Raw genomic sequence first — 17058 nt, 5'->3', positions numbered from 1 at the left:
TCGAAAGGGAACTGAAGATAGTTTAGACTACTATAGTAGATCAGGGGTGGTGAACTCCAATCTTGGAGAGCCACAGTCCTGCAGAGTTTAGCTCCAACCCTGATAAATTTTCACCTGCCTATAGCTTTCTAGTAATCCTTCAGACCTTGATTAGCTTGTTCAGGTGTGTTTGATTAGAGTTGAAATAAAACTGGTTGGATGTTTTCCACCCCAGTAGTAGATTGTCCTAGTTAAGGGGTAGGCAAGTTCAATCCTAGAGTTCTGGGAGAGCCGCGGGAACTGTGGGACCCGATAAGATTTCTTGCTGCGTGGGATTAAATTTTGAATGAAAGACGGATTGCGATCGCTAACTATAGTGTACTTTAGGTGGGAGCGGGCAGTCTGACAATAACCCAGTCGCTCCCGAGATGCTTTGACATCAGTGCATCTGTGCTTGAAATTGAAGTGAACAAAACTTTCTGCAGTGCTGGCATTCACACAGTCCCCAGTTCCCTGTCCTGACAAACCTGGTAAGATATGTTCTTTGCATTAGAGTTCTGCGCGAGTGCACCTTCAGAAAACATTCAAACATTGTGATCGGATTTTAGAGGAGAGACGTTCTGAAACGGTCGTCAGTCAGCGTCATTCTTTTCTTGCGTGGATGTTAAAAAAGATTCCATTTTGTAGTATACCTAGTAAGCCAACAGTTTTCGTTTATATGTATTTTCGGCTTAGCCTATAGTTTTGAGGGACTTGTAGGCTATTAAATTGAAAAAAAACATGCTGAATATTATCAAACAGGCTGTCGCTTAATTAAATGATTAGCTATTTCCCCACAAAAGCTGTTTAATTAGCATAGTGAAGCCTCTCATCCATTGACATCCATTTAAAAAACAGCCTCTGGTTTCCTTCCCTGCATACTGTCAGGGGTGGAGCGTTAGCATTAGCCATTACGCTTTTTTCTCTAAAGGTTGCAGGCTTGCCTTCCAGTGGCTTTGATCAAGCTCTTCAGGATTACTAAGGCTATAGGCAGGTGAGGGTTTTTTTCAGGGTTGGAGATAAACTCTGCAACTCTGCAGAACAGCAGCTCTCTAGGACCAAACTTGCCTACCCCTGGGATAGTTTCAGACCACTGATATTAAAAACAGTATAATGGAACATACATTATTCTGGTTGTTTTATATTCTGTTAGCTTAACCTAAGTTTGTGGTTGAGGCTTGTTTACAGTTTTTCTCGATTGCTTAAACACTATAACCAGGCTTTTGAACTAAAATTTCAAAACCATTACGCCATTCATCAAGCACACCCATTTCCTTAAACTATAAACACTATTCCCTTGTTTTGACACGAGTCAGATTTGTTGAACTGTCACTGCAAAACTCTACACACAATCCCTATTTCATCACAAATCCATGTTTAGAAAGCACTAGCATTCAATATTGCTCAAAAGTTACTGTACAGTAACTTGAGTGAGTGCTGTACTCTGTGCTGTGACAACACATACACTGTTGCACATATGCTACTGTAATAAAGAAATGCATCAAAAGCATGGTTTTTCAGCAAGAGTGAATGGTGTTGAGTGTAGAGCTTCATTTTGACCCGAAAATAGGATGTTTGGGGAATTGGGAGAGACGTTATGGATTTGTGTTTACTGTTTTGAGAATATGAGGCATAGTTTCAAGAAATGTGTTTAAGCAATCAAGAAAAACTGTAATCTGTAATTCTTTGTTGAGATAAAACTGCAACATTGGTGCAATTAAGTCATCACAGCTAAATAATTTACCCAATTAGTGCCACATCGACCCCTGTGAAGATGTTGTTGCTGGTGGCTTTGCAGGCAAATACTGAGATACAGATGGAGATGATGAACTGAAGGATGGAGAACACCAGAAATATTCCAAGGACCCCCAAATCATACCTCTAAAAAAAAAAAAAAAAAAAAAACGAGAAAAATTCACAATGATCATATGAAAGTAGTTGCACGAATAATATCACATCAATTATACTGAGAGAGTTCTAAAATATTGTACTACATAGTAGTTAATGGAGTGCTTGGATTCAAGTTCTGTGAAACATGAAACAAAACACTCCATAAAAGAGTTTAAAGACTTCTAGAAGTTAAAATGGCATGGTTACTTCAGCAAGTTAGTTTTTATCTGTTTGATTTGCTAATACTATCAGTTAGGTTTAGGGCAGGTTTTAGTGTAGGTGGTATGTTATTTTTAAACTTTTAGCACCACTCACTAGATGTCATTTCTGAACTGTTTCCACATTCATGTTCATCTGTTTAGGAGAAAATGTAGCGCCACTTACAGGACATGCAGGACTTATGCGAAACATGCAAGAAGCAATGTAATATCATGTTACAGAAATATTGTCATATGAGTATATTAAACAGGGATAGACTGAAAACAAGGGAAACTAAAAACATTGCAAACAGAATACATTAAAGGTGCTAAAGAGGATCTTTTCGTCGACTGAGAAACCAAAGACTGTTACTGAGTTTTTGAAATGAACGCATGCGTAAGAATTTCGAGGGAATGCCTCCCAAAACTCATGCAGGAGTATTGGAACACGAGTGTTTACCACCGGCATTCGCTGTGTCGTGTTAGTGGATTCATTATGTCGGACTCACTGCAGGTAACTCATAATCTGCAGTTGTTACTCCTGTCTCCTGACAAAAACATTGCATGCGGCGCCTGTAGAGTGTGGAAAGTTACTGGAGTGCGCAGCCGCGCTCGTCTCTCACAAGGAACGTCACGGCAGTGATTAACAAGCCAGAGGGCCAATCCTTTTACGCGATGATCGGTTAGTAAAGACAGTTTCAAGTAATATTGCAAAAATGTATAAAACAAAACATCCTCTTTAGCACCTTTAAATGTGCCCTAGAATGTCAATTGAACATGGCAATGCCAGACATCATTCTGCACATGCTACAACAGACTGGTTTCAAGACATTCTACACCTGCAGTCCAGATCTGACTCTTATTGAAAATGTATGGTCCATCATAAAAGGAGAATCAGACAACAATGACCACAGACTGTTGAGCAGATGTCTTGTATCAAATGAGATTTGGCAAAAAATCCACTTGCAAAAATTTGTATCCTCAGTTGCCGAACAATTAAAAAGTGTAATTAAAAGGAAAGGTGATGTGACAGTTAAACATGCCTCTGCCCCAACTTTTTTTGTGTTGTAAACTTTTGAGTGTGTTATAGCCATCAAAATCAAAATTTGTTTATATTCATAAGTTGGTCAGTGAAAACTTTGAAAATCTTTTCCATGTACTTTTGTCAGTTAAATTAAGGATAAAAAGAAAATAAACAAATTACACATTTCTTGATTTGGGGTTGAAAATTATACATTTAGTACCTCATACATGATACACATAAAGTCTTCAGTTCGATCATAGGTTTTGGGGCAATTTCGATACTTGGTTGTCTCTGAGCCGAGTCCTATTTCCATGGACACGAGAAGAATGGCGAGCCCTGCAGTTACGGCACTGAGCACATTCATTACAAGACAGGATTTCACCTATACAGAAAGAAAAGCTGAAAATTGAAAAATGACATGCAAGAATAGTAATGGCATAAACTTGTCCTCAGCTCAGCTCAGTTTTTAAATTGTCTGGTGATAAGTAAAAGTGTGTTTTATCTAAGAAAACTTAGAATAATGTCTAGAGAAAAATCATCAGCCACACAGTTTGCACTCTGAATTTAAGTTGGTAAAAATCAACTGGTATACTCTAAGTATAAAGCTCAATGCCTGTACTTGTAGCTTGCTGAAAACCAAAGTAGGTCAAAGAATCCATGCAAAAATAACAGAATGTGCTAGTTACAGACACAGAGGTAAAAGAAAATTTACCATTTATAGAATTGTGGTTGCCTTTTATTTTGTTAAAGCAAATGTATTTGTGGAGTACAATGTGTCTAAAAGGCTTTGAATTTCTAAGAATGTTGAATTTTTCTGATCCTACTGTGTGCATGCACATACATATTTAAAACCCATTCTCACTTCAAAGTCATCAAAAATTTAAGCATAGTCAAGCTACCTGTGTGTTACTATTAAGCACTAAAAGTACCCCCTATAGAGAATTTGAAGTTGACATCATGCCGCATTGAATTATGGGTAACTGTTTTGTTTACACGGCTTATTGTGAGCATCACACTGTCTTTCTGTTAGTGATCCTAAAGGTTCTTTATAAGCACACACTGTATGACAAACATTTAGAGTCATGCTTCAATAGATTTTTATATAGACTGCAGATGACATGAGATAAATAAATAAATAAATGCACAACTATGGTAGCCCATTTCTGCCACATAAAAAATACAAAGTCAGAATTATGAATTATGAGATAAAAATTCGAAATTATGACTTATGGCCCGGTTTCACAGACAGGGCTAGGATTAAGCCTTAGTTAAATTAGGGTATTTAAGTAGCTTTTATAAAGTACCCTAGAAAAAAAAAAAAAAAAAAATTATATATATATATATATATATATATATATATACTGGTGTGGTTTTTGAGACAAAATAATTACACTGATACATTTTGAGATATATCAGTGCAAAGTTGCTTTCAGTTAAAACAGCTCAAACATGCGTATTAGTCTAGGACTAACTTAAGCCTTGTCTGTGAAACTAGGGGTAATACTATGATATACTGTATTGATATACTCTATTGAAAATTATGATATACTGTACTATGTCAAAATTATTAGATTAAAAAGTCGAAATTATGATATACTATGTCGAAATTATGACTTGCTGCTCATTGATCTGATGCAACATTACAGGATGAACAGTGAATACATTAAGGAATTTTATAAACATGGTTTTACTAATGATGAATTTCTTGCCTTAATAACAGAATGGCAGCAAACACGCTCTTGAAAGAATTTTAAGCAAGAACAAAATTTGGGGCAGAAAGAACAAAACAGATATGGCTGCATGACGTGGCAGCTTTTATTGAACATATCCTGATGTGCTCTTATGGAGATATGATCACCACAGAATATGTTGTAATGCATGATTTTGTTATAGTAATGCTATGCTCACTGTGGATGTGCATAGGCACAGCTAATGAGGCAAGCATTCCCTTAGCATGGTACAGTGGGTATTTGCATCCCATAGCATCATTACAAGATGCAGTGTTGAGTTCTATTTCGAGAGGCAAAGTCTCAGATTTCTAATGTAACCATGGTTCTGTGAAAAGTGGATCGAGACATTGCCATCCCTCAGGCTTGCCTGCATGTCTCTTTCAGACAAAAAAAAGTTGACGTCTATTGTGGGCATCCTCTTATACGCATGAGACTCCGGTACTGACGTCATGGACTGAAGATGTCGAGTGTGCTTCAGACACCGGTCATACTGATGGTGGACCTCATAGGGTTGATCTAAGATGCAGTGTCTTGATCCCCTTCTCAGGGAGCCATGGTTACATTTGTAAACTGAGATGTTTTCTAGCTCAAATCCACCTTTTCAAACCTTAAATTTTTCTAATATCAACTACAGTAACAAAAGATATCCTGTGTTCAGAGAATAGGGTGGTAAACACTGCATAATTCAAATACATTGTCCGCTCTACATTGTGCCAAACAAGGCCCATTAGCTTTTCTAAAATCACTGCAAAAGACACTTTTTGAGGCTGGATATTATGTACATACCACCAGTGTTGGGCACGTTACTTTAAAAAAGTAATTAGTTATAGTTACTAGTTACTTCTCACAAATAGTAACGGAGTTAGTAACTGACTTACAGCATTATAAAAGTAACTAATTACCAGGGAAAGTAACTATTGCGTTACTTTAAAAACAATTTTAAAGTTATTAATTATTAAAAGTCTAAAAATAAATAATTCTTGATCCGACTCATGACTCATGATCCGCTCTTGTTTATGAAATTTCTCTGTACTGTCATTAAAGAAAATGTAGTTTCATATATATGTTTAAATAGTCCTATGTTATGTTTTAAATTCATTTATTTGATTATGAAAAGTGAACAGCATGAGTAAGATGTATCATAAGATGCGCAATATATCGGGAGACATGGAGTGGGTCAGACATGATTTTGACCACTTTATTAAGTTTTGTTTTATAGAAAGCCTCTCTTTAAAGTGAATTTCGTTTTGTAATAATTGTATCTTAATTTTAATCAAAGTTTCATCACAACAATTGCCTGGATTTAATAAATAAGAAGCAAATATAGCAGGCAATATAATCATGGCAGGCGCGGGCGCGATCACTGGCGCATGAACTGGAGCGCGTCTTATAGGCTAAATGAACCGAAACTCAGCGTATAGGTTAATATATCTATAGATATATCTATAGAAAGCTTGAAATATCTACTTTAAAACAAAATAATTAAAAACGAAAAGAGTCTACTCTGATTATGTAATCCAAATGAAATGTGCATTTTCTCTCTAGGCGCGCCCAGTATATGCGGAGCGGAGATGATGAGAATCAGCAATGTCAACTTCATCTTTGCAGCCGACACTGATTCAGAAAACATTACTTTATTAATAAACAATTAAAATGTCTCCTTGCTGTTTTTTGTTATATTCATAATCATTTCTTTTGCCGGTTCTTTATGGCAAGCGGTATGCGTGCGCTGAGTGCATAGCCTATATTACATAAACGCTCATTATTAGTTTATTCTCTCCAGTATTTAAGAAATTAAATTAATATAAATGTGATTAGTCAACTAAAGGCTTAAATGAACAACTACTAGTCGACTAGAAAAACTTATTTCACATATTTTCGATCCAGCATGTCACATATTTATCGCAGAAGATAGGACCTTCGAACCAGAAAGACACAGTTTACACTTGACTAAAAGGTTTTTGTCTTTATGCTCAACTAAAGTGAAATAATGAGCATATTTCCACTTTGAGAAACTCGTCTTCATGTTTACAGTGGTTGGCATCCACCAATCCTACAATGCGTTGCTGCTGTAAACAGGTTAGGCTGTAGGCTACACTTCAGCCAAAATTAATTAATTTAAAAAGTAACGCACAATGCACTTTATGGTAACGGTAACAGAGTTAATTTATTTAAAAAGTAATGCGTTACAGTATTAGTTACTGTCAAAAGTAACTGCGATACAGTAATGCGTTACTGCCCAACACTGCATACCACACATGGATGAAGTTTATTCTGCGCAGCAACAGACAGAGATCCAGCACTGATGTTCTGAGAAAGAAACAAAAGACATTTCAGAGTTCATTCTGGAAATTAAAATCAGAGGCAATAAAGCAAAACCATTAAATAAAACTTACAACAAGGGATCCCCAGTAGGTTATGCCACTAAACAAAGAAACAGCAGGGAAATTGTAGACATCAGTGGTGCGTACAATACCAAATAAGAAAACCGTCACTCCGATCATGATCTGGACAACCTAGAGAGGGCAGGTATGGGTCAAGTGTTAATTTTTTTCCATATTATATTTTTGGTATGTCATGTCTTTCATGTTTGGACACACAGAGATAGAGAGAGAGAAGCTAATAATGTTTTAGGCTATGCACTGCAGTCTAAAGTCAATCAGGCCAGCACATATCTATTTAGGACATATATAATTATATATCTGCCACATGTAAATCAAGCACACATGAGATAAAGAGAAATAAGAAAGTTCTTTGATAATCCAAGAGTATACAGAGAAGTAAGGGAGCAAACACTACACAACAATATAAGCAATATCAGACAAAGAAACACAGTAAACTGAGGGTTCATATATACCACAATATATCATCATACCGTCCTAATTGATTATTTAATGCATTACCCCCAGTGCCTTTGGTTGTGCTTTAAAAAATCCCTCAAGAGCCGTATTGTGACTGATCTCCTGTCCATCATCACAAATAACAGCACTTTGTGCAGCCTGTGGATTTATTTGGATGACAATTGTTGCTTTTTCAGTTGAGATGATCCTGCTGGTTTCCATTCTAGGAAAAGTTTTGGATTTCACCTGTAATTAAAGGACAAGTTTGAAGACTTTGTATTGTTTTATTTGAGCAATGTTTTATTACAATGTCAGTAATAGAGGTGAGTGGGGCACAACCTAACATCGAAATTCACACATTTTTTGGAAGATATCACTTAACATTTATTTAACAATAGCAAAAATAAATTTCTTCCTTTGACCACTTAAAATGACACTAATCATTCTTAATTTCTGAAATGCAAAATCAGTCGGTAGTTATTGATATTTTAAATAGAATAACGAGACACAAACCTGTATTAAATTGCGTTTGCTATGTATTTTATTTTATTTTTTTTATTACAGTGCTTCGTAGACAACATACAAACTTTTAGTCCAAAAGTGTGCACATTTGGAGAAATATGTATTCACACATTTACATTAAATTATATTTATTTAGATAGAACCATCATTTAATAATGACTCACAGAAAGACGATTCTCTGCCGATCCATTTAGTCAATATTGCTTGATCGCAATTCCCAAATTACGGTGATGGTAAACTTATGCGTTCAGTCTCATAATACAATTATGCCTCAGTTTATTATTTGTAATATCTAAACAGAGTATTAAACTCATACCGTCACTCTGAAATAGATTAATGGTGCGCGCTGACTTTCTGAAAAGATCTGCATGTACTGAGGCGCCTGAAACTGGATCACTGAATCTGAATCCAGACGGTCTCTAACGGGAGCACTAACAGTCGAAAGTCCATTTCTGATTTTATTGTTGTTTGTATTGTCATGTTGCAACGACTTACTTGGCGATGTTTTTACATTTTTTTTATTTTTGGTATTGTATGCTCAGCTGGTGTTTTTTGGAGTGGCATCACCCTACAAATCGCACCTTGCAACCACACTGCCTTTCCATAAACTTACCTGTATTCCACCTCAATAAGAGCATTGTTTCGCAATACAACACGCACACAATAAGTACATTGTACTTAACATTTTTTTTTTTTTTTTTAGTTAAAGGCACAACATATAAAGTGAGACCCCAACGAATAGTAAATATGCAACAACATACAGTAAACTGGTGTGAAAGACTACAAATGTCAAAAGATGATAAGATATTTTTACTGATGTATATCAAAGCGTCCATGTGAATGCATGCGTTATTGTTTAAACATAATAAATGTTATTGATGCATGAAATATTTTACCTGAAATGAAATTTGTTGATGTGGATGTCTGATCACTTTTACGGTGTATCTTTGTGTGTGTTGGACTGCAGAAGAACCATGGAGGAGGAGCTTGCTGCATATGAACTTGCTTTATACGTTTAAGGATTGTTGATGCCCTTCCTTCTTAAATTCAAAGGGCTTTACACAAAAACTACAAGGGTGAGTTTAAATGAAATCTGTCTCTGTTCAAAACACCAATCCTATTGTTGGGCTCTCATTTATCATTAAAAATGATGGAAAAAGGCTTTAAATTATTTACAAGTAGTAGTTGTTTGTCAGGTAGTAAATTACATAATTTTCATTTTTGGGTGAACTAACTCTTTAATGAGAGGGTCACTGGGGCACTACTGAGGCTTTACTGAGGCTTTCTTTGACATTGGGTTAGGAATAACTGATAAACTGTGTACCTTGAATGCAGCGTGAGTTGTTCTGGAAAAGTGAAATAATTATGTAGGTGTAATGCAGAAATAGTGAATAATGTAGATGTCTTGACTCTTGTTTTGAATGAGTGTGGAAAACTATAGCTGAATGCCCTAGTTTCACACCAATGAGGTGCCAGGCTGTTTACCATTGTGGTTGCTTTATCTTTCCATACTGCTAGCTGTAGCTTTGCTCTTGTCAGAAGTGCTGTTGAGAGACTGCTGTATCTGATATGATCATACTGCAGTAATGTAATACTTGTACACTGTTTTAGGTTGCCCCTGCATGAATATAGATAACTATTGCATATAGTATAATATTGCCTTTTATCTTAGTTATGGTTGTCACAACAAGCTACCAATTACCATTTAATTTGTTTAGTGAAACATTGGCACTAGATACAGGTGGCTTTGCAGATACAACCATTGATGCGCTGGGACAGCTTCTTGTTCACTGAACCTGGGTTTAACTTGGTTAGACATTTAAACCTAAACTGTATGCCATTATTGAAATAATAATAATAACTGTTATTATTACTAATTATAGGTTAAAAAAGACAGCAGAGACAAAAAATGTATTTGTGTCAGCAAACATTTAATGTATACACATAATCTGCATCATCACCACTTGCAACCTTGGTAAGATCTTCTCACTGTGACTCAGTATTCCTGGGGAGTAACAGACAAGATATGTTACAAGATATTCACAATCATTATCAGTTTTTAATGTTACTAACTAGATCCACACATCACACAGACTGACTCTGCAATGTTCACAATTCTTTAAGTCAAGTCTGAAGTCTTTGTCACAAGTCTCAATTCATTTCATGCCTTACTTAAAAAAAAAAAAATTGCATACTCAAAAATTCTATTTTTAATCTAGTTGTATTATATAAAGAAAAAATATGTGATCTTTCTATTATCTGTTTGTAATAAAGGCTCTAAGATGTAAGGGATAATATACATCTAGTCTGTTATAATCCTGGCAACAAGATAAGTAGTCACTTTCAATACAGTTGCTAAATTGACGCAATATTTTATACGGTTTATTATACAGCAGTTTGTTATATAGCATAGTCACTGACGACAACAATTATCAGAAAATATCAAACCTCGGAATGTTTCCAGCTGTTTTAAGTCAATAGAAATCTGTGCTATGATATGTTAAAATATGTGTCTTAAGTAACACATGGATTAACATTTCTTTCTCTCTCTCTCTCTCATAGACACACATTAAGAGAGAAAGCTGCAAATGCATATACTACGAAAAGATTGATAAATCGTAATGCTATAGGTTTAAAAGCTAGATTTGATTTGATCATGTTTTAACAGGCTGGCAATCCAAAGGAGCCATGTGCTGCTACACCACAGTATAATAACTTGTGTGAGTTAATGCGACTAACCTTTTGTGAATGCAATGTCTCATAAAATTTTATGTTGTCATTACGGTGTCTTTAATTGTTTTCCCACATTCTTTGCATCTAGCCATTTTGATAAGTTAATAAACCCACATTTGGGTTAACATATGGCACGGTGTCTCCAGCCATATTTAATGGGACTCTTATGACATTTCGGAGTTTGTGCACAATACACAGACATAAGTACTCGATTTCTATGACAAGGGTCCAATTTACCACGACACGTAGGGAAATAGATATTATGAAGCCGTTCAAATAAATCACAAATTCTTTCTTTATGATGTCAGTACTTAAGGATAAAATACTTGAGTTGTTTTTAAAATATCCATGTGTCCTTTTTGTCGAGTCGAGTCTGAAGTCTATTAAAATGTGACTCCAGTGCGATTCTAGTCCGTGTCACTAGCTTGAGTGCCCATCTCTGGATTTACTATGCTGTAATAAATAACTGTCACATCCGGTCAAGCAAGGATGTGGATCAGCACCTTTTACTTTGTTAAACAAAACAAAAACAGTAATCCAACAGGTGACACATACACGTGACAGTATCACACTAAAGCGGTGAATGAAACTAAGGGCTTCAATACACTCAAGATAACGAGAACTAAACAAGACACCGAAGCAACCATAGTTTCTAGACTTTCAAAAGAAACAGGAACTGAGACAAAGAAAACATACAAACTAGATGTCCATGGAAATGAAACTGAAACCTAAACAGATCATTAAATTAATGAAGTGGAAAAACCTACTGTCACCCACTTCAACAATCTAGCAGTAGGAAAAAGGATGTAGTTTACAATGAAGCATGTTGTAAATCACTACCTGGTTTAGTGCCACATTGACCACTGTAGAGCTGTTGCCGGTGGTGGCTTTGCAGGCAAATCCTGAGATACAGATGGATATGATGAACTGAAGGATGGAGAACAGCAGCAATATTCCATTGATCCCCTGATCATATCTCTAAAATATACAAATAAAATAAAACTGTTATAAAACAAATAAAAACTACTTATCTAACATTATGAGCACTGACAGGTGAAGTGAATAACACTGATTATCTGTTCATCACGGCACCGGTTAGTGGGTGGATATATTAGGCAGCAAGTGAACATTTTATCCTCAAAGTTGATGTGTTAGAAGCAGGAAAAATGGGCAAGTGTAAGGATTTGAGTGAGTTTGACAAGGGCCAAATTGTGATGGCTAGATCAGTGGTTCTCAACCACATTCCTGGAGGCCCACCAACACTGCACATTTTGCATGTCTCCTTTGTCTGACACACCCATTTTAGATCTTTGAGTCACTACTAATGAGCTGATAACCCTAATCAGGTGTGTTTAATTGAGGAGATATGCAAAATATGCAGTGTTGGTGGGCCTCCAGGAATGTGGTTGAGAAACACTGGGCTAGATGATTGGATCAGAGCATCTCCAAAACTGCAGCTCTTGTGGGGTGTTCCTGGTCTGCAGTGGTCAGTATCTATTAAAAGTGCTCCAAGGAAGGAACAGTGGTGAACCGGCGACAGGGTCATGGGCGGCCGAGACTCATTAACACTGACCCGTGTGGTCCGATCCAACAGACGAGCTACTGTAGCTCAAACTGCTCAAGAAGTTAATGCTGGTTCTGATAGAAAGGTGTCAGAATACACAGTGCATCAGTTTGTTGTGTATGGAGCTGCAGACCAGTCAGGGTGCCCATGCTGACCCCTGTCCACCGCCGAAAGAGCCATTAGTGGACATGTGAGCATCAGAACTGGACCACGGAGCAATGGAAGAAGGTGGCCTGGTCTGATGAATCACGTCTTCTTTTACATCACGTGGATGGCCGGGTGCGTGTGCGTCTCTTACCTGGGGAACACATGGCACCAGGATGCACTATGGGAAGAAGGCAAGCCGGCGGAGGCAGTGTGATGCTTTGGGCAATGTTCTGCTGGGAAACCTTGGGTCCTCCCATCCATGTGGATGTTACTTTGACACGTACCACCTACCTAAGCATTGTTCAGACCATGTACACCCTTTCATGGAAACGGTATTCACTGGTGTCTGTGGCTCTTTCAGCAGGATAATGCTCCTGCACAAAGCAGAAATGGTTCAGAAATGGTTTGAGGAGCACAACAATGAGTTTGAGGTGTTGACTTGACCTCCAAATTCCCCAGATCTCAATCCAATCGAGCATCTGTGGGATGTGCTGAACAAACAAGTCCGATCCATGGAGGCTCCACCTCACAACTTACAGGACTTAAAGGATCTGCTGCTAACATCTTGGTGCAGATACCACAGCACACCTTCAGGGGTCTAGAGGAGTCCATGCCTCGACGGTTCAGGGGAGACCAACACATTATTAGGAAGGTGGTCATAATGTTATGCCTGATCGGTGTATATATAAGAAGGCATAATATGGCTTTTGAACACTTGAACATAATGCACAAGTGGCATGGACTACTTTGTCATTTTAATAATAATTTTATAATGTCTCTTGTGTCATTTCGAAGCATACAATTTCCAGTTGCTAGTCATTGTAATTGCATATGAAAGAGATTGGCCAGCACAATCTTTATTAATAAAAATAATGTTCAATTAGTAAATGTTGATATAATTTTTTAGTGAACAAAACAAATTTGAGCAGACAACATTAATATAGTGTTGCACATTGTATATTTAATACCTTAAAATAGAAACAGGTGCCAGTAGTTCTGCCATAGTCATCGTAGCAACGTAGATCGGCAAGCAATCCTATTTCTATGCCCATCAGAAGAATGGCTATCCCTGCAGTTATGGCACTGATCACATTCATTATAAGAGAAGCTTTCACCTACAGGGAGAAAAGATGACATGTGAAAAGTGAAATAGTAATAGTAATGGTGTACAATTATAAAATGTCCTGAGTGGCCGGTTGCATAAACTTAGCCTCTATGTTAAGACTGTGACTTAAGATCTAGTTTGACCAACTAGCAGTTAGTTAGGGCTAATCAGTCTTACTTTTCTGATTCAAATGAGACTGATCTACCTTTTTATGTAACTGACTTTACAAAGTTAGTACCAGTCTTGAAGAAAAAAATAGATGACTTTAGTTTTAAGACTAGTCTAAGCAGTTTATGCAACTGGCCACTGCTGAACTCAATGTTTAAATATGTGAATTGATGAGTCAGATATTCTTTTCACATCCTTCAAGGATTGTTCTCATTGTTCTAAGTATATATAATGCCATAGAAAGGTAGATATAGGAAAGTGCTGTGTTTTTTGTTTTGTTTTTGTTATTTAGTGTTTAGGTATGAAAATAAAATCTCAATGGCTTTACTTCATAGCCCCATTATACCCTATACTGCATGCAGTCTTTACGCAAAGAACAGATAAAGCACTTTTTGCTTGCACAACAATTACTTGGGAATGTGAATAATAGTGTTTGCATACATTAGAAACAATGTGACAAAAAAGATATCACCAACAGAATTCAGCACACTATATGTACATACCACACACAGATGAAGTTTATTCTGTGCAGCAACAGACAGAGATCCAGCACTGATGTACTGAGAGAGACACAGGACATGTTTTACAGTTCATTCAGGAAATTAAAATTAGAGACAATAAAGATAAAACGATTAAATGAAACTTACAATGAAAGATCCCCAGTACGTTATTCCACTTATGACAGAAATAGCTGGGTAATGGTAATTGTAGATGTTGCTGGTGCGTACAATACCAAATAAGAAAATCACCACTCCAATCATAATCTGGACGGCCTAGAGAGGGCAGATATGGGTCAAGTGTTTATATTTTTGCATGATGGCATATCCTTCATGTTTGGATACAAACACACACACACGTACACACACATTGACACACTCAGAAGAAGCTATATTAAAGTGTTAGTTCACCAATAATTACATTTTTGTCATTTATTACTCACCCTCATGTTGTCCCAAACCTGTAAGACCTTTGTTCATCTTCAGAACACAAATTAAGATATTTTTGATGAAATCCAAGTGTTTCTGAACCAATATAAGCAGCAATGACATTGCACCTTTTGAGGTCCAGAAAGGTATTAAAGACATCGATAAAACAGTCGATGTGACTGCAGTGGTTCAACCTTAATGTTATGAAGTGACGAGAATACTTTTTGTGCACAAAAACAAAACAAAAAATAACGACTTTATTTGAACTGTTGTCATATGCAGTTGACGTAGTGAATGCAGTGCAGGCTACCGTGTTAACGCCGAACGCCAGCGTCAACGGCGTGTGACAACATTTCAAACTGTTAAATAAAGTTGTTATTTTTGTTTTGTTTTTGCACACAAAAAATATTCTTGTCACTTTATAACATTAAGGGATTAGTTCTCTTTGAACTGAAAATTAGCCCAAGCTTTAATTACCCTCAAGCCATCCTATGTGTATAAAACTTTCTTCTTTCTGATGAACATAAACGCAGAAATATTAATAAATATCCTGACACATCACAGCTTTATAATGGCAGTGATTGAGATCAGTGAGTATGAGCTGAAGAAAGTGTCTCCATCCACATCCATCCATCATAAATATGTGCTCCACACGGCTATGGAGGGTTAATAAAGGCCTTCTGAAGCGAAGCGATTCATTTGTGTAAAGAAAAAAAAATCTATATTTAACAAGTTATGAAGTAAAATATCGAACTTCTGCCTGCCAGACCGCCTTCCGTACGGAAGGGGGCTTGTGCAGAAGATAAATATTTTACTTAACTTAAATATGGATATTTTTTTACTCAAATGCATCACTTCGCTTCAGAAGGCCTTTATTAACCCTCCATAGCCGTGTGGAGCACATATTTATGATGGATGGATGTGGATGGAGACACTTTCTTCAGCTCATACTCGTTGATCTCTATCATTGCCATTATAAAGCTCAGATGCATCAGGATATTTATTAATATATCTCCAATTGTTTTCTTCAGAAAGAAGAAAGTCATATACACCTGGCTTGAGGGTGATTAAAGCTTGGGCTAATTTTCATTTGAGAGTGAACTAATCCTTTAAGGTTGAACCACTGCAGTCATGTTGACTATTTTAACAATGCTTTAATACCTTTCTGGACCTCAAAATGTTCAATGACATTGCTGTGTGGTTCAGAAACCCTCGGATTTCATCAAAAATTCCAAAGATGAATGAAGGTCTTACGGGTTTTGAAAGACATGAGGGTGAGAAATTGGTGACAGAATGTTCATTTTTGGGTGAACCTACCCAAAAAATGTTCTTAATGTTTTATGCATTACAGTCTAAATGCAATCAGACCAAAACATCTATTAACTTGAGGACATATGAAAAAAGATTTTTATTTTCTGTTCATTTTATTACAGAAAAAAATGAGAAGCTAAAAATATTCCCCAAATCATACATAATTCTAATTCATCATTTCATGCATTACCCCCAGTGCCTTTGGTTGTGCTTTGAAAAATCCCTTAAGAGCCGTATTGTGATATTCTCCTCTGGCCTCCTGTCCATCATCACAAATAACAGCATTTTGTGTCGCCTGTGGATTTATTTGGATGACAACCGTTGCTTTGTCAGTTGAGATGACCCTGCTGGTTTCCATTCTAGGCAGAGTTTTCACCTGTAAGTAAGCATTCAGATTCTGTAGTTCAGAACTTGGTTAAGATTGGTTCTGTCTGCTTTTCATGTACAATACAATATTTATATTTGGTTACACTTTATTTTGTTACTTCTTGTTGTCAGTAGAATATCTTCTGGGAAGCATCGAAGTAAAGTGTTAGAAGATATTAAGCAGACAGTCTACTAATGCCCTGAGAATTATTTGACATGTAGTTGCAAAATTACTTTATTTCTGGAAATGCTGGGACTTTTTTTTTTTTAATTTAATTAAAATGAAAACTAAAAGACCTCCAAATCACATGAGCCAATATTTAAATCACAATATAACATAGATAACATAAATGTTTAAACTGAGAAATTTTATGCATAAAATGAGCTAATTTCAAATTTGATGCCTGCTACAGGTCTCAAAATAGTTGGATCAGGGGCATGTTTACCATGGTGTAGCATCTCCTCTTCTTTTCAAAACAGTTTGAAGACGTCTGGGCATCAAGGTTATGAGTTTCTG

The 17058-nt window shown here is 36.5% G+C and overlaps 2 protein-coding genes across 2 annotated transcripts; both read right to left on the bottom strand.

Moving 5' to 3' along the window:
* Window positions 1-1758: 1758 nt before the first annotated feature.
* LOC137036182 (membrane-spanning 4-domains subfamily A member 4A-like) lies at window positions 1759-9182 on the bottom strand. The gene is made up of 6 exons (XM_067410220.1): window positions 9118-9182; window positions 7763-7945; window positions 7256-7375; window positions 7113-7169; window positions 3350-3511; window positions 1759-1899 (listed from the first exon to the last, which is right to left on the bottom strand). Exons 2-6 carry the CDS (start codon window positions 7919-7921, stop codon window positions 1759-1761), a joined length of 639 nt encoding a protein of 212 aa, XP_067266321.1. The 5' UTR covers window positions 7922-7945; window positions 9118-9182.
* A 1035-nt stretch (window positions 9183-10217) lies between these two features.
* On the bottom strand, window positions 10218-16533 carry LOC137036181 (membrane-spanning 4-domains subfamily A member 12-like). Its single transcript, XM_067410219.1, has 6 exons — window positions 16366-16533; window positions 14586-14711; window positions 14442-14498; window positions 13634-13780; window positions 11795-11920; window positions 10218-10226 (listed from the first exon to the last, which is right to left on the bottom strand). Exons 1-6 carry the CDS (start codon window positions 16531-16533, stop codon window positions 10218-10220), a joined length of 633 nt encoding a protein of 210 aa, XP_067266320.1.
* Window positions 16534-17058: the final 525 nt, after the last annotated feature.

The sequence above is a fragment of the Chanodichthys erythropterus genome, chromosome 14 (assembly GCF_024489055.1).
Source record: "Chanodichthys erythropterus isolate Z2021 chromosome 14, ASM2448905v1, whole genome shotgun sequence".
NCBI lineage: Eukaryota > Metazoa > Chordata > Actinopteri > Cypriniformes > Xenocyprididae > Chanodichthys > Chanodichthys erythropterus.
The sequence above is the reverse complement of the archived record's forward strand: the minus strand, read 5'-3'. Positions and strand labels throughout refer to the sequence as shown.

What these genes read in the sequence shown, in the direction of transcription:
- LOC137036182 (XM_067410220.1), bottom strand. Translation starts at nt 7,921, where the DNA reads ATGGAAACCAGCAGGATCATCTCAACTGAAAAAGCAACAATTGTCATC. An exon ending in CCTACTGGGGATCCCTTGTT is followed by an intron (nt 7,170 to 7,255) that starts GTAAGTTTTATT and finishes TTTCTTTCTCAG; the next exon opens with AACATCAGTGCTGGATCTCT. An exon ending in TTATGTGTATCATGTATGAG is followed by an intron (nt 1,900 to 3,349) that starts GTACTAAATGTA and finishes TTTTTTTTTTAG; the next exon opens with AGGTATGATTTGGGGGTCCT.
- LOC137036181 (XM_067410219.1), bottom strand. Translation starts at nt 16,533, where the DNA reads ATGGAAACCAGCAGGGTCATCTCAACTGACAAAGCAACGGTTGTCATC. An exon ending in CGTACTGGGGATCTTTCATT is followed by an intron (nt 14,499 to 14,585) that starts GTAAGTTTCATT and finishes TGTCTCTCTCAG; the next exon opens with TACATCAGTGCTGGATCTCT. An exon ending in GCACCTGTTTCTATTTTAAG is followed by an intron (nt 11,921 to 13,633) that starts GTATTAAATATA and finishes AGATATGATCAG; the next exon opens with GGGATCAATGGAATATTGCT.